Genomic DNA, 26,358 nt, shown 5'->3' with positions numbered 1-26,358 from the left:
CATTATTGTTTATAACAAAAGGTTCTTGCAAGAATAAATTTGCTGTGTTGCAAGATCAGGCCTGCTTGGGTAGGAGCACCTAGAACCAAGATGACAGTAAAGGGCATTAGCTTGTTCAACTCTTCATTTTAAGGAACCTAAAGTGCACATATATTGTTTTCACCATCTCAGGTTCTGGCTCCAATGTGGTCCTTCAAAACCCTATTTAAATTAATATAAAATAAATGGTATATTTGTTGTTAGCTTTGGTATACCTTGTTAAACTACATTTTCAACAGTTCATTGGTAAGGTCTACATACAATTTAAGGAACAATTGTTGCTAGCAAAAGGTAAAAAATTTACTTTTCTATGCTGTCTGGTAAAATTTCAGCAGGATAGGAAATGAGGAAAAATCAATCTAATGGAGCCCTGGAATGCAGCAAAAACCTAACAAGAGGTCCAATACTTCCCCACTTTATCTAAAATAAAAAAATACTCTTTTTTAATATTTTTGTATATTTAGAGCAATGAAACTGACAAATTCTCTGCTAGAGAATCTCCCAAGTCCATGTATTTTCAATGGAAGTAATTGATTTTCTACCAAAGAATGTGTGCTGAATATCAGATTCACTACTTTATAAATAGACCCCTAAGTGTTTCTGCTATTTATTATATATATTATATTTATATATATACTGAACATATGATCATGATTATTAGACCCGATGTACAAAAATGGTAAAATGGAAATATTGTACCTATAGAGACAGTTGCAGTTATAGTTGCAGCTTCCATCAGTTTATAGTAAAAATACAATTAGATGATGTTTTACTGGTTGGTGTGGCCCAATATTTGCTGCAATGTTGCTTATCATAATAAGTACTGATCACCTTTTTATTGTTAATATTGTAAATTAGGGATTAAACTAGATTACAACTGATGGTTGCTGTAAAAACATGGTTTGAGGTGACTGGATAGTTCCAATAGGAATTGATTTCAACTCAGATTGAAGCTATTCTGACCAATTCTGTATCAAAATGCTCTATTTCTCCACTGATCTGACCTGATTGTTCCCATGTCAAAATTTTACTGTTCCAAGCACCTTTAATGACAATCTAAAAAAGCATCCAGGTACTATGAAATGCACAAGCCTCATAAACAAGAAACCTTTTTTTACCTTCCCTGACAGAGCCAAATATTTCTTATTTTGTGCATCCTCCTCTCCCAGATCACAGTTTCAGCAACAGAAGTGGTGCTGTCGGTCTAGAGTAATAAGCAGTACTAGGTGTAGTCAGCTAATGATTCACAAGCTGCAGATAAATAATAACTGGGAATACTATCATTGTCTTTTACATCTTTTCCTCCTATGGTAGTGCAAGCAGTGACAGCCTACATGAGAATAACTATGCTCTGAATTCAGGAGCAGTGCAACATTGTTGTCACACCTTCACAGGAGATTCCATTAGTTAGTTTTCAAGGTGGTGTGATCAACAGGTATTTAAGAGACTTTGCAGTTAGACTAAAAGAAAACGGAATGCAGATACACTAAGTACTACAATATATATATATATTAATATATTTATTTATTTAGATATATATTAGAGTTAAAAGCTACAAGACTATGTCACCTTATCATCCACAGTGCAGAAATTCTACATCATGATATCATTAACACATTGATATTGATAATAACACGACCTTGACCCTGCCCCCACTTATTCTTCATTTGTATTGCTCATCATAGTGTGTTTGCCAAATGTTCCACACACAGGTCACTAGAACATATGTTTCTTGTTTTATATCTTTATGCATAGAATGGCTAATAAATATCTGAGATAAGCATAACATTAGATTTATGAGAACAAGACTGATTTTTTTTTGTCATATGCATTCATTGCTGCATAATGTTATGCTGAGTAGACTGACATGTTCACCCCCCTCCTTTTTTAGATTGGATAAGCTGTTATGATTTTTCCATTTGTCTGCACCTTAATATCTAGACAGGGTAGTGAAATGATGAGTTTTGTTATTATTCATGTTTTGCTTATTGACTAGGGATCTGTCTACAGAAAACTCAAGTAGATGTAATCTCCAAAATATCATATGTACTATATGATTGCTCTAAAGCTTGAGTGTTCAGATGCCTTCAGTTATAGGTTGAAATCTCTCCCTGTCCAAATTGTGTGCCTGTGTTGTCTACTTGTCCTGCATCAAGAACATGCATGCAGACATAGTTACAGTGGATATCTTGCAGGAGATCAGCAACAATGAGATCGGACAACAAATAAAGAAAGGAAAAATATGAAAATGTTTATTATTCACACCATTAAAAATTAAATTAATTTACATCAACTTTAGGTGGCCTATTTATCAAAAAGTAGAAAACAGAATTTGTTCTCCCTTTTTTGTTCTCCAATTTTAGTAACATGTTGGTCATGTTAATGCTGCAAGGACACTTGTTCAAAGTGAGTGCAGGTTTTTTCCCTGGGCTTCTAAAAGTAGAGAATGGAGGCACCACGATTACCCTAAACTGAATATCAGAAATGCCATTCACATTAATTTAGTACTGGTCTATTCTTTTTTCCAGCCTTAACACCACTTTTTAGAGGGTCAGCTAGGGCTCATAGAATATATTTGGACATTGTGTATGTGGGCTCTACGCTATTTTGCAGTCATCCCAGGTCAGCACTGTATTGAGGGTCTGCATAAGATTACCAGCTGGGAAAGTTTTAAATCACTGGTAGTCGAAACTTTACAACTAATAGACATGTGTTTTTGCCATATGTTTGTTCGTTAGAGCATATCTTATTTCAGATGTGCATCATGTGTTTGACGGCATAAATAGGGTTTGCTTTTTAAATTTGTTGCTCCACATGTGGGTTTGTTTATAAAACAAGTATCCCTTTCCTGATGAAGCGGTACTGAATTTCTGTAAAACATGGTAAAGAAGGGATGCATGGTGCTCACAATGCATAACTTCTGCTAAGGGACTATTATTTTTCATTTACGTCTATATGATTGCACTAATCTCACAATTCTTGGTTTGATGTAGTGTATTATGTATATGCTATGTCTACCTAGAAAATCAATGTCCGTTGGACCTACCTCCAGGAGTTCTTTCGTCTGTCATTTGCAACCCCTTTTTAATGTAATGCGTTGTGTAATATGTTGGCGCTATTTAAATCCTGTATATTATTATTATTATTATTATTATTATTAATAAAACTAATATAATACTAATAATAATATTATTATTATTATTATTATTAATAATATTAATAATAATAATAATAATAATAATAATAATATTAGGTATTATTGTTGGATGTCCCACAGGTGAATTCTTTGTTCAACAATTCTATGTACCGTATTTTTCGCCGTATAAGACGCTCCAGAATATAAGACGCACCCAATTTTAAAGGAGGAAAATCTAGAAAAAAAAGATTCTGAAAGATTATTCCCCTTCTGATCACTCATGTGCCATTCATACCGGTATTCCCCTTCTGATCACTCATGTGCCATTCAAATTCCCTTTCTGATCACTCTGTGCCTTTCAAATTCCCTTTCTGATCACTCTGTGTCATTCCAATTCCCCTTCTGATCACTCTGTGCTTTTTTTCCACTGTATGGCAGTTAGGACAGGGAACAGCAGGTGGCGCTGTGCCGGCTTCTTTCGCTCTGCTTTACAGACAGGAGAAGACACGATGCTGGCAGAGGAGAGGAGAGAAGAGACACGCTGCATGCAGCCAGAGACACACGCAGGATCGGGTATCGGGTGAGTATATTATTTTAATTATTTTATAACACATTTGTCGTATAGAACGCACTAACTTTTCCCCCCCAGTTTTGGGGAAGAAAAAGTGCGTCTTATACGGCAAAAAATACGGTATATGAAATATTTGTATTGTTTAAAATACTGGTGTTCAATAAAGTTTGTTTTATTTTAAGTGTTTTGATTTCTTTTATTTTAGCCAGTTAAAAGTCCTGTTGATTTTCATCCATTGCTTGTCTAATATTCAGATTAGGCACTAATCAAATCACTACCTTTCAATAGTGGCAATAAGGCATTTAATATTATTACTTATGATCTCAATTGTAGCCTTTGGTGTTACCATTGTCAAAAAGGTGAATGCTTTATGGCAATAGTAAAGTGGCATAGTGATCACTAGGGATGAGCGAGCAAATTTATTAAATTCAGTCTCGCGGCGAATTGGATCGTTCTCGCTTACCAAACATGTAGGCGAGAAGGGCCTTTGTAAACAGCTGACAGCTCCGCTCGCCTGATTGCTCTTGCAGCCCTTTACTAGTTGTATGTGTTCCTGGATAGAGTTTCTCTAACCAGGAACACAGTGTGAGTCTCACTGGCTGCTCATAAATGAATGCAGCGTGGAAAAAATCCTCTGTTTTTTCCCACGGCCGCGTTCGTTCATAAAAGCAAGCTCTGAGACCCACTCTGAGAGGAGGAGTATCGGAGCTGCATTTATGAATGGAACTGTGAGCATCCTCCTTTCAGTGAGAGATCCCCCCGCACTACAGGTCAGAATGAGGGCTTTAGCTGTACCTTACCTAACATTGCATTTGATGGGAACTTCAATTAGTATGGAACTTTTTCAGGGACAGTAATAACTCCAGTGATGTTACAAGACATGGAGAATCCCCTATCATTCTCACAGACTTACATTTATTTGCATCATATTGGATTTCAGATGCCATGGATCCCATTTTTGTTTAATAACCCTGCAGGGAACATGTAGAAATAAAGAAATTCTTGTCATTTTAACTGTCCACCAACAGCCAAACTACAATAAACGTATGTACTAAACAAAATGCAGCATCTTTAACTATGTCCTACAAACTGGTTGTCTGGTAGTAGCTTTTCTGACATCTTCTCTGAATATCTTCTTTATTAGGGGTACCTATTCATGACAACTTCAGGGAAAAGAAGTAGCAGGTCATTTTTCTCAAATATATATTACCATAGGTTAATGGTAAACAAATATTTTACTTCATACAAATGCTAACATCATTGTGACCCAATATACTTTGTATCCTTCAAGGGAGAAGAAGGAAAGCCAGGTCCACCAGGAATGGAAGGTCACAGAGGATTGCCGGTAATTTTATTTTAATTATTGAAACTATTTATGTATGCCTGGTGTAGCTTTAAAGATGAACCGTCACATTTGTTATCTTTATTCCTAAATCCTAATTGATGGAACATTTTGAGAAAAGATAGCCATATTTATGTAGTGTCCAATTAGTTATTTTTTCCCCCTTAAATGAAGGCAGTGGGGGTTGTTTGGATTACAATCTTCTGGATTGTTCTAAATTCTTGTTCTTCCCTGTGAGTGGCTGGTTGGCTTTCTCCAGGGTAAACCTCTGGCTTGCCCGGTAAAACCCATGGCTCTGGAGGCAGATGACTCAACCATTACAATTTGTGTTTATTTGTTGGGCAATAGGTTTGGCACCCATCGAGGTGGATGTTCAATAATAAATAAATAAATGAGAATAAGAATTTCGGAGGTAAAGAATTAAGTGCTCTCTGGAGCAGGACAGCCTGTGGCACTGGTTCCCAGTTCAGCTGGGGGGTCCAGGTCATAAAATAACTTCAAGTGAAGGAATTGCAGCCCGGGATAAAATGCTTCTTAATCCTTGAACCAATGGAAGTGAGAGAGCTGAACAAGGATGCTGCAGAGGACAGGAACCTGCACATGCTTAGAGAATCAGGACTGCCATTTAGAGGATCCACTGGTCTTTTCTCTGGGAAAGATACTTAAGGAGAATCTCTAATTTGAACGAATTTGTACTGAAACTATTCAACTCCACTTTTTTATTTTAAATTTGTACTTGGACTCCTTTAGAGATACTAATAAAAAGGATGCTTCTAGTAGTGGGAATTTAACATATATATTAAACCCTTAGAGATACCTAGGTGCTTGCTCTTGGTTGAAATTAGGTCTCCTCAATATCAATACCATGGAAAGTCAATATTTGACTATGGCAAAATCTAATTAATTAGGTTCTGCCTCATGACAATTACATTTACAGAATAAAAAAGATAGTCTTTATTTTACTCTAGTCTAGTCTAGTCTCTATTGCTTTTCAATAAACAATTCTTGAATCTATGTCATTTTAGGGAATACCCGGAATTCCTGGAAGTGAAGGTTCTAGTGGAGCAAAGGTACAACATATTATGGTTTTATTTTTTTAACATGGTAGGTATAGATTTTTTGTTGGTCCAATGAACCTGTGCTGAATCAGTTGTTTACTTCTTTAATCGAATATTCCTTAGAAAATTAAATCTTCTGAAATGATTATGTTTTAATTTTCTAGGGTGAGGCAGGATCTCCAGGAGAACCTGGTACAAGAGGACCTCCTGGAATTCCAGTAGGTTTAACAACATTAGAATGTATTTTAAAGTTTGTTTAAATATATATGTGACAAATACTGGCAATATATTGATAAATGTAGTAAGCTTTACACATAGCATTCTTTGAGGCTCCACTTACTATCAGGCATTCGGCACAATAAGTTTACTGGCAACAATTCATATTGGCAGAAATGGGAAAGATGGAGTCTAAAGTAAATAATTTATTGACGTATATGATAGCAAATACAGCTACACATGCACTGAGTTCTCCACATTTGTAGCTAGTTTATATTATAACTAAAATGGTATTTTGTCAATAATTATTGTTGTTTTATTATAACAAATATATTAAAAACATTAGTATGTATAAATAGGCTCTCACCCCTAGTATGGATTTTGGAGTTAGTTTTATGTTCCTGATATTTGCAACATGTTTCCTGATGAGGCTCCTGTTCTCATGGGCATGTTTGTCAGATTGATTTGAGCTGCTTTTTAGCCTCTTGTGGTGCATGTGTAGGTATACCAGGAGGTTGCAGGCAGTTTACACAATGACATTCTCACATACGCAAGAAATTTGGAGAGAAAGTGAAAAAACAATTAATTTTACTAATTTTTTCATATACATAAATGTATACTCACTGGCCACTTTATTAGGTACACCTTGCTAGTACCAGTTTTAATGCCCTTTTGCCTTCAACACTGCCATAATTCTTTGGGGCACAGATTTATCATGATGCTGGAAACATTCCTCAGGGATTTTGACCCACATTTACATTACATGGTTGCTGCAGATTTGTCAGCTCTACATTCATGATGCCAATTACTCGTCCCAAAGGTTCTAAATTGGATTCAGATCTGGTAAAGGTGGAGGCTTTTTGAGTTCAGTAATCTCATTGTCATATTTGGGAAACAAGTTTGAAATGATTTGAGCTTTTTGATATGCCATTATGCTGCTAGAAGTAGCCATTAGAAGATGGGTATGCTGTGGTCATAAGAAGTTGGGCATGATCAGTAACAATACTAATTTAGGCTATGGCATTTATACGATGCTCAATTGATACTAAGAGGCCCAACATATTGCCAAGAAATATACCATAATACAATGCAGGATGGATCCATGCTTTCAAGTTGTTGATGCCAAATTCTGACTGAATGTATAAGAAGAAAGCAGAACTTCTCAAACCAGGCAGCATTTTTGCAACCTTTCCTTCCTTATTCTTTATCCAGTTTTGTTGGACAAAAGAACTGCGCATATTGTATCCTCACGTGCCTGTTGTTAGCTAACAGGAGTGTCACCCGTTGTGGTGTCCTGCTTCTGTAGCTCATCTTCTTAAAGGTTCAGCGTGTTGTGCATTCAGAAATGTTTTTCTGTATACCTTGATTGTAACAAGTGGTTGATTGAGTTACTGTTACAGTTTGGCCATTCTCCCCTAACCTTTGTAAACAACAAGGCAATTTTGCCCAGGAAACTTTCATGACAGTTCTCTGGGCAAAATTGCCTTGTTGTTTCCAAAGGTTAGGGGAGTCTCTGCCCTGATATTTTTAGGTACAACACATGATAAATAAAAACCATGTTCATTTGAATACTTAATGCTAGCACTAATCAGATGCACAACATTGCTATTGGTTTATTTGGATGCAATACACAACAAGTTAAAGCTGTGAGATTTGTGAAAATGGAAGTTGTACCTATGCTAGGATTTAGTGCTGCCTTTGCCAGATGTAAGTGTATGTCATTACTTTGATCTGTGTAAACTTCATATTACAGATGAAAAGGTGAAATAAAGCCCATTTTTATTGCAAAATGTCTTTTATTACTCTATCATGGCATATTGCTTTTGAAAGGCAATTCTTATGAGGATGTACAGCATATATGTGGATCAAAAGGTGTACTGATGACCTTGGCAATAAGGATCATTTCTAAAATTTGGGTATTCAAGCAGTCCAGCCCGACAGGAAATTCCTTGTGTTTAAAATGTTTTTTTGATATAATAAAGTCCATTTGTATAACTCATCACAAATGGCTGCAAAGCTATATTACAGTTTTTATATTTTTTTCCTTTTTTTTTAATTTCTATTTGCTAATTATGCCTTTGGTAGTCCCATTAGTATTTTGTGTTTTGTGTTTGTGTTGAAATGGGTCACACTGTGTTTGGATTGGGTTGGGTTGGATGTGTCTGGGTATGAGACCACTGATAGAATAGATGATGGGTCAGTGTAAGGAATCAGTTTTTAGATCTGAAAAATAGGACCAGCGGTTTCTAACGATTAAATGCCATATGCCGGCCCTCCAAATATTTATAAACGTAACATAATATTTAATTCTTTTTTTTAATGTAAAATATGGTAAATAATAATGACCTTTGGAACAGCTGCTATAGTCTGACCTGCTTAATTAAAAGTATTATAAAAGTATTATTATATCACCAGGATTACCAGGATAAGCATGGTAAATTTTGTTTTAAAAATGCCAAAGAGATTTTCCAAGCAAAACAACTACTTATTAGAACGTGGGGCCAACACACGCCCCCATTTATTTGTATTTGAGAGGTTTGAGATTGTAAGACAACATCTAAAACTAGATAGGTCCCTTGACAGCTGGATGTAACTTCAGCCAGACCAATTATGCTTCTTGTTGGAACAAAGTCCTAATATAACCTCAAGCCAAAGAATAGCATCTATAGAAGGAAACATGACTAAGCAATGGAGTCATTAGTGGCTCCGATTGTAGTTAACCTGTGTATGGAGAACCTGAAGGTCTTGGAAACACTAACAGGTAAAAAGCAAAGTGTACTTTAGGGAAATAACATATTATAGCACTATAGTATTGTATACAATTCTACATTTCTCCAAGTTTTGGCACTTGCTGACAGAAATCTGGTGTTCTGCTAACTACTTGACTGGGCTGACAAAGCAGAGTGTTTGTTGCATTGTCAGCTCTGCCTGTTGGACAACATGCATGCCTTCTTTTATTTCTAGATAAACAATGCTGTTTGGTGCCTTTAACCCATGTCACCATGCAATGTAACTTTAATTCAGCATAAAACCAATTATAAGGCCAGCATGAAAACAATTCATGAATGTAGCATAAAAATAATTTATAAGTTTTCAGTGTACTTTAGTGTTTTGATTATGGAAATGGAATCCATTTGGAATGTACCTTATATCTTGCTTTGCAAAGAGTTGCTTTAATATACTTCTGCAACACATCTGAAGTAGTACATCACTATAAAATACATATATATGAAGACGTGCTATATTTTAATTATTTTTACTGTTTGAAATTTTCTGTTTTTTGTGCTGTTACATTTTTATATTATAATACTTTAATTAAAACCAATGAAGCTTTAAATAGCTTTTAACCCTGTTTAGCGGCTGTTGCTATTGTTGGATTGGAAAAGCAGATTGAAATAGTAATATAAATAACTACATTAACTCCAGATGGAACAGGACATTGGGAATTCCCTTTTGGAAATTTTGACTTTGGAATAAATGTTTTCTATTCCAAATTATTTTTGGAAGTAACAGGCTAGGCTCTTAAGAGAAACAACTAAAGTGTTTGTACATATCCTAATACAGAGTCTCAGAAGGTGAAATAAATAAAAATAAGCAAAATCAATAAATAATCAAATAAGCAATGAAAATGTATATATTTACAAAGTAAATAAAACATGTGTATGGCATCAATCTATAGTACTGTAATTGACAGCAATTATTCTACATTACTTATCTGTGAATGTGTCACATCTGCTTGTTATCACTGAATAAGTTGAAAACAGGAATTCTAATAGACTTTACCTAAAGCCAGTCATTTATACATCAATTTATTTTAAGTAGGAGAAATAGCTTAATACATTAACATTTAAGAGATACAGCCTAAGTGCAGATTTAGACCTGATTCAGGTGATCCCACGCAGCTTCCCAGGGCTGGCACAGGTCACTCACATTGCAGCGTGGTTCTTTGTCTGCACATTTTGACAGCTGGGGGTAGTACGTGGTACTAGTAAATGTCACTATCAGGCTTATTCTTTAAAAATGTACCAGGAACACCCTAAATGCAAAATAAGGTCCATAAGCATCCAGACTCTACCATGCTGGTATGACTGTACTTTTATCTTTGGAAGTCCTTGCAATTTATTTAATAGGTTTACTTACTCCCTTCAGCCCAACTAGGACTGTTACCTGAAACTTTATTTTACTTCCTTTGCCACCTGTTATACTGGCTAATAGGTAATCATAAAATACAATTATACCTGTTCCAGAACTAGTTTATCTAGATGACCAGACAGTACTCTGTAGATTTTTTATAATTATTGGTGACTTCAGGAACTTTTTTACTTAGGGAATACCCGGATTAGAAGGCTTACCTGGAACATCAGGAATACCTGGACAAAAGGTAGTACAATTTTATGCATCTATCATAGTCAACAGTTTAATTATGTAGTGTTCTTTGACTTTCAGTATGCATTAAACAGTAATATGGACTAAAATAATCAGATTTCCTTATAGGGAAACAAAGGTGATTATGGAATGCAAGGCAAACCAGGGTTAGCAGGAGCAAAAGTAAGTTGCAAATCGTTGCATGTGTTGGTATCAATATTTCTATCATATAAATAGGATTTGTGCACTCCATGGGTATATAAATGATAGATATTCATATTGTAATGCTGATTATTTTTAAAATACAAGATGATTGTCTAACATGCTTTAATAATGTCAAATTACTAAATGGAATAGAAACAGTTCACTTAGCAATGTGAAAATAAAATGTTAACTTTGTGTAGTAAGTTAGGTAAAGGGGAATATTAACTAGCTTCCCAACTTAGTAGTTGCATGTGTACTTTAAGTCATGTGTACTTGAGGTCCTTAGATCTTTCTGAATGAGTTCAGCAATGTCAACATCCACAATGCAGCCTTCACCTCCACATTTCTCTAGTTCCTGTTTTTTAAATATTTTACAGATGATATTTATTAGAAAAAATGTGCATTATGCATTATGTCAATAATAAGGAGTGTACAGTATGTGTGTAATGAATATTTCTCACATATTATTAACATGTAAACAAAAAGGGGTGTTAAATTACCAGATTATTGGCATAGGATGAGCTCTAAATCTGTTGTACAAAGAGAAAAGGAGCTAAGAATCACTTTGATAAATTATGACACCTATTCTGTTCTCATATACATTTTCTCTGCTAGGGTGAGAAGGGAGAGGTTGGCCTTATGGGCCCACAAGGATACACAGGTATACCAGGACTTGCAGGTGCAAAGGTAAAGATCATTGTTCTTGGCTACTGCAAACATTATTTCATTTATTTATTATTATTTGTAATGTTAGTGTTGACAATTATGCATCTATTTTTTAATATTTGTTTTCAGTTTATTTACCATATTTGTTTAAGCTATTCAGTTACTATTCAGTTACTATATTGAATTATCACTCTGCAAAGATAATTCACATGGCTCAATGAATATTTTAAACATTCACTTTGCAAAGAATACCCAATGATGTCCAGGTAAATGTTAAACTGCACATGATTGGATGGCTTTCATTTCATTTAGTAAACTAATTGAATTATACCTTGCAGAGTGATAACAAAGAACCCCAAATACTTTACCACTAAAAACCCAATTTTACCTGGAACTTGAAATTTGAAATTTTACATGTAAAGTAGATTTCTTGATTAAAATTCTTTGTTTTATCAATTTTTGGAACATTAGGTCTGTAGGGATTATATAGCTGTAATTAGCATTGTTATTGCTCTCAAACCATGCAGTTTCAATCGAATGATGATTTGAATCAGTTGAAGAATGTTTAGAGGCAATAACTTGACTAGACTAGACTAGTGTCCCCCAGTCAACCGGTTCATTTCGCAAGTTGCAGTTACTTTTCTGTTTTTTTTTACTTTGAGATAATGGGGTTGTTTACTAAAGGAATACAGCCTTTCCCATAAAAGCATCAACTAGGGAATCTCATCCCTAGTTATGAGCAGTGAGACACCTTCTCAGTTTTAGTGCCTGTCCCAGAACTATTGTACATTCTAAAAGGTAGGAAGAAAAAAAAAAAACTCAAAATTCAACCTTTTCTGACATACCTGTAGTAAGAATAAACTGTTTATAAATTTATTTTTCTTCTCTTTGTTTTAGGGTGATAAAGGAAATCAAGGTGAACGGGGAATCCAGGTGCATTTTATTATTTTTTTTTTAGTAGTAATGATTTTGATACAGTAACATGACAATGGACTTTTTAAAATGTTGTATATTTATGTCAGTGCTATATAAATATGACTTGTTAATAATATTAATAATAATAATAATAATAATAATAATAATAATAATAATAATATACACACCTAAGGGGTCTATTTATAAATCTGTGAATCTGCTGACATTCATCAACATCTTTCTTGGGGAGAATCTTCGAGGTGTGTGTGTTTTTAAAAGGTGATAGACTCTCCAACAAAGAATGTTGTTGAATGTCATTTTTATATTATATTTTGATTTAGGTTCATTTGCCTATTCTGTCAAAATGCATGTATTTGTAAAGCTTATATATTTTGTTTCATTGATATTTTAACAATTCATAAAGATGATTACTAGAAAGAAGTAATGATAAACACGCACAGATATTTTGTCTAGTAGGAATAGTGTAACCATCCCATTCCCACCCTCCCATGTCCTGCAGCAGACATCAGCAGTTGAGATGTGTATCCTTATACTTACCAGCCTCCTCTGCAGTGATAACCTGAGCTACCTATAGTGACAGTTATATTTATAATGAGATAAATGGTGTGCAATTTAGTAGCAATGTCAAGCAAAGTGTTGCATCTTAATGTCCCAAATAGTCACTCAAAAAAAAAATACCTAAAGTTTTTTTTTTTGTTACTGCTGAAGGTCTGTGCACTGGACTATTTGTGGACAGGTTACCTTTACAAACAATATTACAGAATGTTTTCAAACAGAGCTATTTTTTTGGGGGCTTGTGCAGACTTACTACTTGATTAGCTGCATTAGATAGAGACGAACAATTTCATTCTGGACAGATTAAGCAATGGTAAAACCTCTGTTAATCCTTTTAATCATCTACGTCCCATTCAGTTGATTTCCCCCCTCATGTTGTATATATATATATATATATATATATATATATCATGTTTGTAATGTATACTTTAGTAACAGTTACTTGCCTGTTAAAAAATGGACCACCATCACTAGCAGTATTGAATATTACTTACATTGCATTGTATCAATTATATTTTCCTTCCATTGAGGAAAGAAAAAGTAGCTGTTTTCCCAGGAGAAGCATAAACATATTTGCCTTCTAAAATGTACTATACAGAATGGAAGAAAAAAATCAATCGCGATATTACAGGGCTACAAAAACAGGATTTGTGTAGTGTTGCAATTTATATATAATAGCTGCATCCTTGTAAGAAATTAAATGAAAATTATATATTTTTAAAGGGCCAGAAAGGAACTCACGGTTCTTCTGGTATTCCTGGAATACAGGTATGGATATTTTTCTAAATTTTTGCTTGCAGTTAATGTTTTATTTATATGAATGGCACGTGTTGGATACTAATAATGTATTTTTACACAAAGCTATGCAATGTACCTCAAGTGACTGCATGACTATCAGACATTGTCTGGCATTCTAAGAATTTTTAAGTAGTTCAGTAGACTTCTGTTTACTCTGCTGCTTAGTTGTAATTATTGGATTGCTAATTTTGCATGCTACATTTTTGTTTTACTACTTATTTAGTGTATGCTTTACTATGAAAAATTACTATGCCTAAAGTTACTTGATTTCAAACCTTTGTCTTTAGTAAGTTATCATTTTCAAACTGGCAAACACTCCATAGCAATATGCATATAGTACAGTTATCTTCCAAAGCAGGCATTCCAACTTTTCCATTAAGGGACATCATACAATTGACAGAAGATTTATGGGTTATGGGTATTTCTAATATGGAAAAAACAAATTATTCAGATTAGCAAAAACAAAATAAGTACAAAGCAGGATTACTAATTTTATATTTAAATTAGATGTCCCCATAAAGAAGCCCTAGAACAAATGGAGTTGAACTTTTTAAGCTCATTAGAACCATTTTGAGTACCCAATACCTTAGTAAAATTCATGAAAAATAGTTTATTCCTAAAAACATTTAAAAACCATGGACTATTTATGCTACTGGTCAATGAGCCATTTGTTGAAGTTAATTCAAATGGTGGCTACACAAAAGAAAATGAAACCCAATAAATAGGTAATGCCCAATATGCACTGCTACAGCCACGTGCAAATCTGGTTACTTGCTTTGTGGTTTGCCACTGCATTGGGCACACAGCAGCAGTTTTCTGTGCACCTGTGGGGGTGAAAGAGTTTGTGTTTTAGAACCTAGTAAAGAGAGTGGAATGTGTTATTAGCTTGTAAACAATATTAAGTAGCTAATATTGATAGTGCTGCTTGTACTTTACTTTTACATGTTTTCCATGTGTCCATACAGAAGTAAGGGATAGATAATGAAAAACATAATTAATTTAATTGGAGCCTGTCTTTAATTTGGACGTTTAAAGTCCTGAACAGAAATCTGGAAAATGTGTACCTTTGGACATCCTTGAAAACTGCAGAGTTGTTGATTACTGATGATATATTAATAACAACATTTATATTAATTTAATTTAATTTATTCTCTGTAAGGCTAATTTTAACTTTTTATTTTCCTTCCAAGGGTGAACGAGGAGATGTTGGTGCCAAAGGAGAGGTATGTATTAATACTCAAAATAAAAAAAAGTTCCTTATAGCTGCACCCCTGGGATCATAGGCTTGTTTTGTACATACGCTAGTGTATTTTTTTGCCACAGTAGGTAAGTGTAAAAAAAGAAATTGATTTGAATATATACATATTTTGCCACAAAGTGAAAATACCATGAAGTGAGCCTTAAATCCCTAAAACAAGCAAAGGTAAATATTAGGAGTATATATGGGAACTTTTATTTTATTTTGTTTAGCCATTCTTGTTAAAGATTGACCATACACCACAGACAGTCATGTGTCTCTATCCTAAACCTGCTAAATTTGCATTTGTGAGCTTTAGAGCTGTCAACAACTCATTTTGTACTCAGTACATCTGCTCTCAGCTTATTTTTTTAAATACTCTACTTATGGATGCATCTGCTTATGACTTTATTATTCTTTCTGTCTGCTACCTGGCACGACTCTCTGTTTTAACGTCAGGCTTTGGCTTTTTATTTAGGTTCTATAGGAACCCTCAACTGTCACCCTATGCTATCACCAGGATCACATTCTGGAGGTTTTTACAATGTAAAATCAACTATGGCAATTGTAGATATTGCAAGCCTGTACCTCTGTAACAGTCTTCTGCTACCACTGGTCCTCAAATTGTCCTCAAAATGTCTGCATCTAGAGAAAATATATTTCTCAGCAACCGCAGTTCTGTAGGATAACAGAGTGGTGTATACTTTTCAGAAATAGGAATTAGTAAAAATGTAATCTGTGCTAACTCCCACCATATGGTCCTACTCTTTTATAATTGATAATGTAACTGATTACTGCCATCCAAAACTTCATGTTTGTTTATTTATTTTGGAAAGAAATATGCATGTTTTTTTGTACTAAGTAGCACAGGATGTTTATTTCTTTGATCAGTACTTAAGCATTTATTTGAAAATGTTTAACCTCAGCTGTTTCTTATACCATATCTGCTAATAACAGTTTTCAGATAATCAGTATACCCTAGAATTTGTGAATTACTAGCCTGGCTTAGAAGAAACAGCAATAAAAAAACTAAAGTAGTTAGTATTCTGAAAATATTACAATCATATGTTAAGTTCTGGTACCTAATACATTTGTAAATGGTAAGATACAGTTGAAAAAAAATTATAACCTCCATACACTTTTTCTTTCTTTCCATGATTATGGAATATGAAAGAGCATCAGTGTTATTTTGTAGCTAGAACAGATGGTCTCAAATATATCAAATATAATTATTTTTAACAATAAATGAACAACAATAAATAAATTCATTGCTATTGTCTTTGGTTGTATTTGATGTATGCTTTGTATCACTGGCTGTCTAGAGTATACCAAATATTTTTAATATAATTGTCTATGGGACAATTTTACTGGCATGTGTGGGCTATTTTTGTTGATTTTGAGGTTTGCTTTGTATTACTGACTTTCTTGAATATACAAATTATTTTCAGTCATTCTCTTCACTATGGAGTAGTAGTATTGGGTGTTAGTGTTGGGATATTAGTATTTGTTAGCTGTTTGTAGTAAATTGACGTGATTGTCTCCACTGTGGGACAGTAGCCCTAAGATATGTGGAAAATTAGAGACTTTCCTTTAGCCAAAATTTACCTTTTTCTTTATTGCCATTTCGTTCATCTTTTGCCACTGACCATGGCACTTACTTAAAAAATGACTATGCAATACACTTTGCAAAAATATATTAGGTTTAATTTTCTGCAGAGGTTTTGTTTACTTTTTTTTTCTTTGAGAAAATCAGCTAAATATGTTGCAAATTGGTGCCATAATAAAATAATTTATTGTAATAAAATAATTTGTTTTACAGAAAGGGGAAGTTGGAGACCCAGGACACCAGGGATTTAGTGGACCAAGAGGAGAACCAGGACCTGTTGGATTAGTTGGTGCTCCAGGTCCAAGAGGAAACACTGGTGACAGAGGCCCTCCCGGGCTGCCAGGACAGGAAGGAAGGCCTGTATGTGTAGACAGTGGTTGAGAAAATAAGTAAATGATTCATAATTACGGCAACAAACAAAAAGTTAGAATTGGACTTAACTAGGGTCAGGCTTGTACTGGGTCTGTGATGCAAAAAGCAATAAGGCCAGAGATATCAAGGTAACTGCAATTTTTAAATGAAGTGCTGCAATATTAGCCTCCATATTTTTTTAGTACAAGTTTTCCTTAAATACCTGTTGACTTTTAGTACATCCAGACAACTGGACATTTAATAGTTCAGATGTGTACTGTACAGATGACATTGGGGCAGCTACCCATTCTATTATAATAAAATGATCTGATGAGTAACTGGAATTTCCCTTTGTCACCTTCCTTTCCATTCACACGCAAGGTATACATCAGACCCATCTATAGTTAACATCCCAAGTGGACTTTTCATTCTAGCAAGTTGAACAAAATCTAGAAGATGTGCAGTTGCAGTACCCCATTGTTTTTTTAGCTTATAAAGACACGAAGATTCATAATGTGATATGGCTTTACCATAAAGCCAAGGTGTGCAAATTACCATGTTTCCAACTTTTTATAGGTACAAATCCACCCTGTAACTTAAATATATAGCAATACAAATTAATATTTGCGTCTCATGGTGTTCATTTATCTTTATTGGCTTGGGCATGCCGCTAGGCTGTGCTCACTTCTCTTTTACAAAAAGAGTAAGTTTAATGAATTCAGGTACAATAATTATTGCAAAGAGTTTGAGTTTTATGAAAACTCAGAACATAAAATGCATAGACTTTTTAAATTAACTATAGTTACAATTTAAAAAGAATATGATTTTTTTGCTTGTATATTTGCTTACATATTATTATTTTTGTTTACATTTTTGTATTAATAAAATGTTTATTTTACAAAGGGAAAAGAACAATCTGAACAATTCATAAGACAAGTCTGTCTTGATGTTTTAAAAGGTATGTCACAATTAGATAGTAAATCATTCTTCTAATGTAAATGACACTACTTGTAAAGTAAATACTACTAAATGTGCTCATTAGAATAATAATAAAAAAGCAACATATAAACTTTACAAAGCAATACTGAGTTATTAGAAAAAAAAAGAAAACCAAAAGTATTATTTAAATTAGATTGTAACACATACTAATGTATGATCAGTTCATCCAAAACTGATTTTTCAGGTTTTGGTAGGTGCTGGAGAGTTAATCAGTGTCTGCACAATTGCTGTACCAGCTAGCTAAAAACAAAAAACCAAGCCACTGCTTGGATTAGCTCAGCAGGTTTGTGTAACACATTTAATTGAAATATCAGTGAACTGTTCCTTAAAGTGAGCACTTTAGGTTTTTAGCAGTGATAAATTGCCACATTTCCAAAGACTCCATTTAGGCTAATTTTACAAAAACAGCAATAATACACTAAACTAATATATGAGAGATACATCAGACCAGTGTTTTTGTTGCCAAACAGGACATTGGAAGCTTCTATTTGGTTAAAGTCTAAAGTATTTTTTTTAAACCCCTGACATACCTTGTGTCTCAGTGACATGATTTTTCATCACTTTTTCTCCTGGAAACACAACAGAAGGTGAAAGACAATCTTTCTAAAGAAATGACATTTGTCACCAGAACAGGTGTTAACAATAAAGTTTTTTTCCTAAGTTTCTGTTCTTTAGGACAAAAAGAGATGGTAAATCCCCCTCAGGGGACACAGACAGTAATAAAAATCTTGCAAAGGTTACCTTTGTAATTCATTTTGTAGGCTAACTTAATTTATTGATGATGCAAGTGTTTGGAACCCTATACCTGAAAATGGTTTTAAAATAAACATACTTATAGAGATTTACAGTCTGCTCATACACCGATTTCCAGTGCCTGATGTTCTCTCAAAAGTATGGTTACTTTTAAACGTAAGGATGAAAGATGTTCCTGGATTTATTATATTTTTGTCCAGTGTTTCTCAATCAGGGTTCCATGGAACCATAGGGTTCCTCCAGAGGCTACCAGGGGCTCATAGACCAATGGGCAATATATTCCCTATGATTGTCTATGGTATGCTGTTCAATTTGACCGCTATCCCCAATCTGTATGCAATTTACCTATGATTGTCTATAGTAATAAGGTGAATGTTTTGCACAAAAGTGAATCTGGCCATAGCACTATCTGTTCCCTATCTAGTTTAGTGTTAATTGTTTTTATTGCCCTGCCAATCCCCTCCCCTTCCCAGGTTCAACTGATATCCAAAATTCTCTGTTACTCCCATCAGTCTATCCATATCCAGGGTCCAAAGCATTTCTATTTAAACAACAGGCAAGGTCACGTGGGGCCCTGGTCACGTGCCTAAATCTTAATTGCCAAAATTATAAATGCTTTCAGAATCCAGGGAATAGAACCAGGAATTGGAACAGATTTGGACAATCTATTATACTGGATCTCAACAAGCTTAGAAGCCTCACTACCACACATATTAGGCTCTTAAGGATTACAGTTTGCCACATTGTTCATTGGACTCATATGGTTCACAATTACCTGTCAAAATGTATTACTCACCCTGCACTCTCTTCTGTGGCACTATTCCCTTTCCTCCCCATTATGATAAATCATTGTCTTTCTGCTCCTTCACTCTCCTGATTTCTCTGTCTTTGCTCCTGCACCTTTTTTGTCTACTACTACTGTCTGGTGACATCTCACCCAACCTTGGTCCCCCCACAGCCTCCCCCTTCCATACACTCTCAGCAGGACACTCCCTTCTCCTAACCGCATCCCCATTCACCCTACCCATAAATTCTTACCCCCTCTCTCTGGCAGTCAATGGAATGCTGCTGCTGCTTTCTTCTTTAAAGGCCTGCACTTCACACATACCCCTAGACCTGGCAACAAAGTAGGGTATGGTGTGGGTCTCACCTAACTGTACATACAGAATCCTTCTTAGCCTGCCCTCTCTCATTTTCACCTCCTTTGAAGTCCACTTTGTCCGTCTCTTGGACCCCTTACCGCTTATTGTTGCTGTTGTCTATGCCCCCCGGCCCAGTATCACAATTTTTGGATAACTTTGCCTCTTGGTTTCCACACATTCCTTCCCATGACCTGCCCACCCTTATCCTCAGTGATTTTAATGTTGCAGTGGATGAGCCCAACTATCCTTCCTAAGCCAAACTGCTCTCCATCACCTCCTCATTTGGACTCACACAGAACATCAATGGCCCCACACACATCGCCAGACACAGTTTAGACCTGGTATTTTCAAAACCGTGCAACCTCATCCTCTTTGACAAATTACCTTTTCTGCTTTCTGATCACAACCTTATCACCTTCAACATATCAAACTCTTGCCCTGCTTAGCCACATTGACCTGGTCAATGGCAGAGAGATATCTGTAACTTTGACCACAACCTTTTCTCAAACTACCTTGCATCCCTAACGCCCACTCTCTCCAAAATCACCTCCCTAGATGTAGCTGCCACCCGGGTAAACCACTCTCTTTCCTTGGGTCTGGATAAACTTGCCCCTGCCACCTTCCACTACCCCCGCCCTGCCAACCCCCGACCCTGGCACAACAATCACACCAAACAGCTACAAAAGACTGTTCGTGCAGCTGAGCGCAAGTGGAGAAAATCTGGCTTCGACGCTGACTTCATGGACTACAAAGCCAAGCTGGAAAGCTTTAACACTGAACTGACAGTCACCAAACAAAATTATTTCTCTGCTGTCATCTCCTCTCAAGCCTCCAAACCACGCAACCTCTTCTCAACAATTGACTCCCTCCTAAACCCCACACCTGCTCCCCCCACAACAACCTTCACTGGATGAAGTCTCCTCTCTTCTCTCATCATCTCCATCTACTACTTGTCCGCTTGACCCAATTCCCTCTGATCTACTCCGTGCCCATTCTTCCACCCTGGCCCCTGCCCTAACCGAACTATTCAACCTCTCCCTTTTCACTGGTATCTACCCCTCTGCTTTCAAACATGCCATAATTCTTCCTATCCTGAAGAAACCTTCACTGGAACCCTCCCTACCCTCTAACTACCATCATATCTCCCTCCTCCCATATGTCTCCAAACTTCTTGAACGCCTTGTCTACAAAAGACTCACCGACTACCTGAGCACCAACTCTCTCCTTGACCCTCTCCATTCTGGCTTTCGAGCTGCCCATTCCACTGAAACAGCCCTTACTAAACTGGCCAATAACCTCATCAGAGCTCAGTCTCAAGGCAACTTTTCCCTGCTCCTTCTCCTTGATCTTTTCTCCGCTTTTGACACTGTTGATCACCCCCTTCTAAATACAAATCATGCGCTCCATTGGTATCTGTGACACTGCTCTCTCTTGGTTTGCTTCCTATCTGTCTTCCTGCTCCTTTCAAGTTTCTTTCAGTGGTAATTCTTCCTCTCCAACTCTCTTCCCTGTTGGTGTTCCCCAAAGCAGTGGCTTACAGTACCATCTGTATGCTGATCACACTCAAATCTATCTGTCTACCCCTGACCTGTCTTTCTTTTCCTTCAGTCCTGGATAAGGTTTCATGCTGCCTGTCAGCCATCTCATCATGGATGTCTGACCGATTCCTGAAACTCATCCTGGATAAAACAAAACTCATCATCATCCCCCCCCCCCTCAAATTTCAATCTCCCCCTGACATATATCTAACTGTTAACAACACTGTTATTCAGCCCTCCCCTCAGGCACGTTGTCTCGGTGTCACCTTTGATTCTGCCCTCTCATTTACCCCCTATATTCAGAACATTTCCAGGTCCTGTCACTTTCCCCTGTACAACATCTCCAGAATTTGCCCCTACCTGTCCTTAGAGACCACCAAACTCCTTGTACATGCTCTTATCATCTCTCGTCTGTATAACTGTAACCTCCTCCTCTCTGGTATTCGACTAATCTGACTCTCCCCTCTACAATCTATTATGAATGCTGCAACCAGACTCATCCATCCTTCCCACCACTCCTCTTCCGCTGCATCTCTTTGCAGTTCTCTACACTGGCTTCTATATCACCTTAAAATCAAATTCAAGCTCCTGTGCTTTGCTTTCAAATCCCGACATAATTCCTGTCCCACTTATATTTCTGACCTCGGAAACAAATACTCCCCTAACCACTCTCTCCGCTCTTCCAATGACCTAGTACTGACTTCCCTACTCATAACCTCATCACATGCAAGTCTACAAGACTTTTCTAGAGCTGCCCCAACTCTCTGCAATGGTCTTCCTCATCCTATTCCGCTTGCTCCTACTTTCTGCTCATTTAAAAGGGCACTACATATTTCCCCTCCTATTGTGTGTTAATTCCCCCACCTTCTAGATTGTAAGCTCTTCGGGCAGGGCCTCTCCTCCTGTGTCACTGTCTGTATTTGTCTGTCATTTGCAACCCCTGTTTAATGTACAGCTCTGCATAATATGTTGGCGCTATTTAAATCATGTTTATTATTATTATTATTATTATTATTATTAATAATAATAATAATAATAATAATATTATTATTAATAATACTTCTCGGGACAGTTTAATTGACACCAGCTATTTTTTTGGGTGGTCTGTAAGGCTGACATTCTTTTCATTGGCCATCAATATAAGAAGCATTCTCCCTGCTGACCACCAAAGCTAATGTACTGTGAGCTATGGATATAGTAATTATACCAGGGGTTCCCCCCATGTTAGAAAAAGGTCAAGAAAAGCTGTTTTATTAAGTTGCTCCAATAACTTTCAAAAACTCTGAATAGCTTAAACATATCATAACATTTACTACTCATGTGACTATACTGTTGTATTTTTTGTTGGTTATATGACATTGCCCCACATTATAGTTCTGTATGTCTATAAAAATTGTGGCTTTAGGAACCTTTTTTTATAAAGGTATAAAGCCTGAAAAAGAGGTAAATTCTTGAAAACCTGCATCTTCAATAACTTATACTACAATCTTTTGGCATAGATTGATAGCTAACAAGCTACCAGACTCTACTACTGATGCACTTTAAAAAAGAGTAATTATCTGACTTTTATTTTTTTTTTAATGAATTCTGGAAATGAATACAATACATTAAACACACAGGTAATATTACTTAATTGTTTGTTATGATATTCTGTTTTTGCTATGTTAGGCTGGCTCTTTTGTTGTATGACAATATCATTATTCAGCTTTTTCCATTTCTAATTTGTGTTAGCCCAACTACCTTTAATATTACATTCTGAAAGACTGCAAAGCTGTGATCAATGTCAAACTCAGCAAGGACCTCCTGGACCTCCAGGACCTCAAGGGCCAATGGGCCCTGAAGGACCAAGAGGACTTCCTGGAACACCTGGCAGAAATGGTTTTCCTGGCTCTGTAGGGCATCCGGGACGTCAAGGTATCCAAGGACATAAAGGTATGTATAAACATGAAATTAAGGTACTATATGTGCTTATTGTGCTGTATAACATTATTATTGAGTGTAGGTTGTAACATCCAGCGAAGAGAGTGGAGGTTGACATTTCACCACTGGTTGGAGATATACAAGTCCTGTATAGGTCCTGTAAGGACTTGCCCCTTTGAAATATGTAGTGTTCTGACCTCACCAGGCCATGTTTTTATAGGGAAGGGTAGGTATTGTCCCTTCTTTAACTTTACCTAAATTGTATGTTTAAAATTTTTTTTATTCGTGAAGAGAAGGACAGTTAAAATCCTCATCAGGTTATTTTTAAATACTTACTTATACATACTTATAACACAAACTGTAATATCAGAAAGACTATACATATCATAATAAACTGAGACTAAATATACAAAGTCGTGCATAGGTTCATAGTGATTTGTAATGTTTGCATCTTAAATATGTCACACGTTTGTGACCACAAAGTCATATTTATTAATTTGTAATATCGTAAAATTAATGATTTTTTGTTTAAATGTCAGTCCAAATTCCACTCCCCCTAATCTTTAAATGTTGTTCCTTACTAACGTGTAAAGTATGCTATGATGAATAGAAGAGAAGTGTACTTACTACCAGTTGATAACATATCCACTGCCCACTGCAGCACTACCCCCTAATTCTGAATGGGAGCACAAAGCCTGACATAGGAATCCCGGGAGGCTCTTGGGTGCTCCTTTTCGTGGGGAAAAAAATTTGCCAATCCCACGAATGCGCAGTGAGATCGGCAAGTTTTTTTTGCCGGTTAGTTTTTTCACCTGTTCTCGCGCCTGGGTTGGGTGACGTAGGAAGAAAAACCCAGAGGAGAGACAAAGATGGGGGCGCCCAGCACGCGGATGGATGCTGGGACGACACGGGACCCGATGGAAGAGACCTCCGGGTGGATCAGAACACCCTGCCGGATTGAAGGTAAGTGGAATTTTTTTTGTTTTAGGCACTTTTGTCTTTAGTTCCTCTTTAAGGTTAATGCCTGCTCCAAATACAATGTACAACTGTATGTATAGCTTTTATTAACAGTTTACATTAGTTTTCATTTGAAGGAATTGACCATCTAAAGGCCTGGTTTTATGATTTGTAAAATCTTAATTCTACAATCCTTTTTTTCTCAATGCAATGTACATACAGGAGTTCCAGGAAGGCCTGGCCCTAAAGGACATAAAGGTGACTCAGAACCCGGAATTCAGGGACCACCTGGAGTTCCAGGTACAATATAACCATAAGGACAAGTCTAAAGTGTATAATATTTAAAATTTCTTAGCTGTTAGGAAATTTATATTAAAGAACTACATTTAAAAAAGGGAAACTCCAGTGAGGTTATCAAATTTTACCAAAAAATAGACTGATCTACTTCTTGCTCATTATGCCTACGTAGTGGATCATCTCTGCTACAGAGGAGGGTGAGGGCTTGGCTTTAGGCATTTTCCCCAGGAAATGTATTATTTTAGGGTCTTTTGTTAGGACTGTTGTTAAAGCCTTATGTTATTGTTAAATATAAGGCCACCTTAGGACCACTGTTTATGCCACCTCCTCCATCACTGATAACGTTTTATAAAAGAAGAAAAAAAAATCAGTTTATACTCTCTCATATGTAATCTGCATTTTCTTTATGTGGACTGTCTTATTCATTCTGAAACTAAAACAAGTTCTAGATTTACCTTTCTTTTACTTTTATAATTAAGGTATTTAAAATCCTAGCATTAGAACCGAATAGAAAACAAATATGCAACACAAGTTAAGCGGTTTGTGAGTTAGGTTCATTTCACTGCAACAGTTGTCAGGTACTGCAGATTAGTGTTAGTGTTCAGTAAGGGCAGGTTCAGACCTGCCTTGGAATCAAACAATCCCATTGGGCTCCCAATGGCTGGCACTTGAAACCAGCATCTGCATGTTTGACAGCTGGTGGCAGTGAAATGCTGTAACCGAGAACTGTCCCACTCACTGTTACCCCCATTCATTCTTTATGGTGCTTCTGCGGGGAGCAGTGTGAACATAACCTAATACAACAACATATATTGTAGTTATGTAGGGATGTTATTATTCATTTTGGCATCTATTCTCACTTTCAGGACCCATAGGCCCACCTGGAATGAGCAAAGAAGGACGAACAGGATTACCGGGGCCTCCAGGCAGAGATGGAGAACGTGGGCCACCTGGATCACAGGGACCACCAGGACAACAAGGAATATGTGACCCATCTTTGTGCTTCAGTGCAGTTGTTGGCAGAGATCCATTTAGAAAAGGACCAAACTATTAATGATGATCTTAAAAGGATAAAGTTACATTTTGTCACCATTTCTTGTCTTTCATGTCTCAGGAAGATTTGCAGTGGTCAACTTTGTAAGAACCCAAGTACCTCCATTTTGTAAATTAAAAAAGAATGCCTTCAGGAGAAAAAAGCATTGATGGTCAATAAATCTGAAGGCTTGCAGTGGTGGCATGTATCTGAAAAAAGCTCTGCTTATAATGAATATTTATCTATCTGTAAAGTATGCAGATATAAAACTGTGAATAGTTTTACATCAAGTTATGTTGTACAAAATGTGTCATTAGAATATTCTGCCAACTTTTGTGCAAGAATGTTAAAATCTACATTTTATTTAAAGAGAAAACCAAATCCGTGTGTATCTTATTTAATACAGAACTTATTTTAAACCCCTAATTCATTTGCCAACATAGGAACAATACATGAAAGACAATCAATTTTTGATGCCAGTAATATTTTTGACATTTTTGATGTCAAAAATATAGAATAATCTGTATGTCCTCCATTTAGGGAAATGTATTGCAACGTGAAATACAAACCATAAAATATTTGATTGTTTTATTGTTGTCAACCCACCCCCGCGGATAATTAAAAATATGCCCTCATACT

General features: G+C 36.1%; 1 protein-coding gene across 1 annotated transcript in view; it reads left to right on the top strand.

The window, feature by feature from the left end:
- COL21A1 (collagen type XXI alpha 1 chain) overlaps nucleotides 1-26,100 on the top strand; it is a 110,289-nt gene extending 84,189 nt beyond the window's left edge. The window contains exons 17-30 of the mRNA XM_072408462.1: nucleotides 5,038-5,091; nucleotides 6,114-6,158; nucleotides 6,311-6,364; nucleotides 10,690-10,743; nucleotides 10,857-10,910; nucleotides 11,547-11,618; nucleotides 12,495-12,530; nucleotides 13,812-13,856; nucleotides 15,077-15,109; nucleotides 16,943-17,089; nucleotides 17,984-18,038; nucleotides 23,244-23,444; nucleotides 24,612-24,689; nucleotides 25,553-26,100. Of these exons, the coding sequence (XP_072264563.1) occupies nucleotides 5,038-5,091; nucleotides 6,114-6,158; nucleotides 6,311-6,364; nucleotides 10,690-10,743; nucleotides 10,857-10,910; nucleotides 11,547-11,618; nucleotides 12,495-12,530; nucleotides 13,812-13,856; nucleotides 15,077-15,109; nucleotides 16,943-17,089; nucleotides 17,984-18,038; nucleotides 23,244-23,444; nucleotides 24,612-24,689; nucleotides 25,553-25,740 (1,116 nt within the window). The 3' untranslated portion in view covers nucleotides 25,741-26,100. The remainder of the gene's footprint in view (nucleotides 1-5,037; nucleotides 5,092-6,113; nucleotides 6,159-6,310; nucleotides 6,365-10,689; nucleotides 10,744-10,856; nucleotides 10,911-11,546; nucleotides 11,619-12,494; nucleotides 12,531-13,811; nucleotides 13,857-15,076; nucleotides 15,110-16,942; nucleotides 17,090-17,983; nucleotides 18,039-23,243; nucleotides 23,445-24,611; nucleotides 24,690-25,552) is intronic.
- Nucleotides 26,101-26,358: the final 258 nt, after the last annotated feature.

The sequence above is a fragment of the Pyxicephalus adspersus genome, chromosome 4 (genome assembly GCF_032062135.1).
Source record: "Pyxicephalus adspersus chromosome 4, UCB_Pads_2.0, whole genome shotgun sequence".
Lineage (NCBI taxonomy): Eukaryota > Metazoa > Chordata > Amphibia > Anura > Pyxicephalidae > Pyxicephalus > Pyxicephalus adspersus.
Note: the sequence above shows the minus strand (reverse complement) of the source record. Positions and strands in the feature narration are given on the sequence as shown.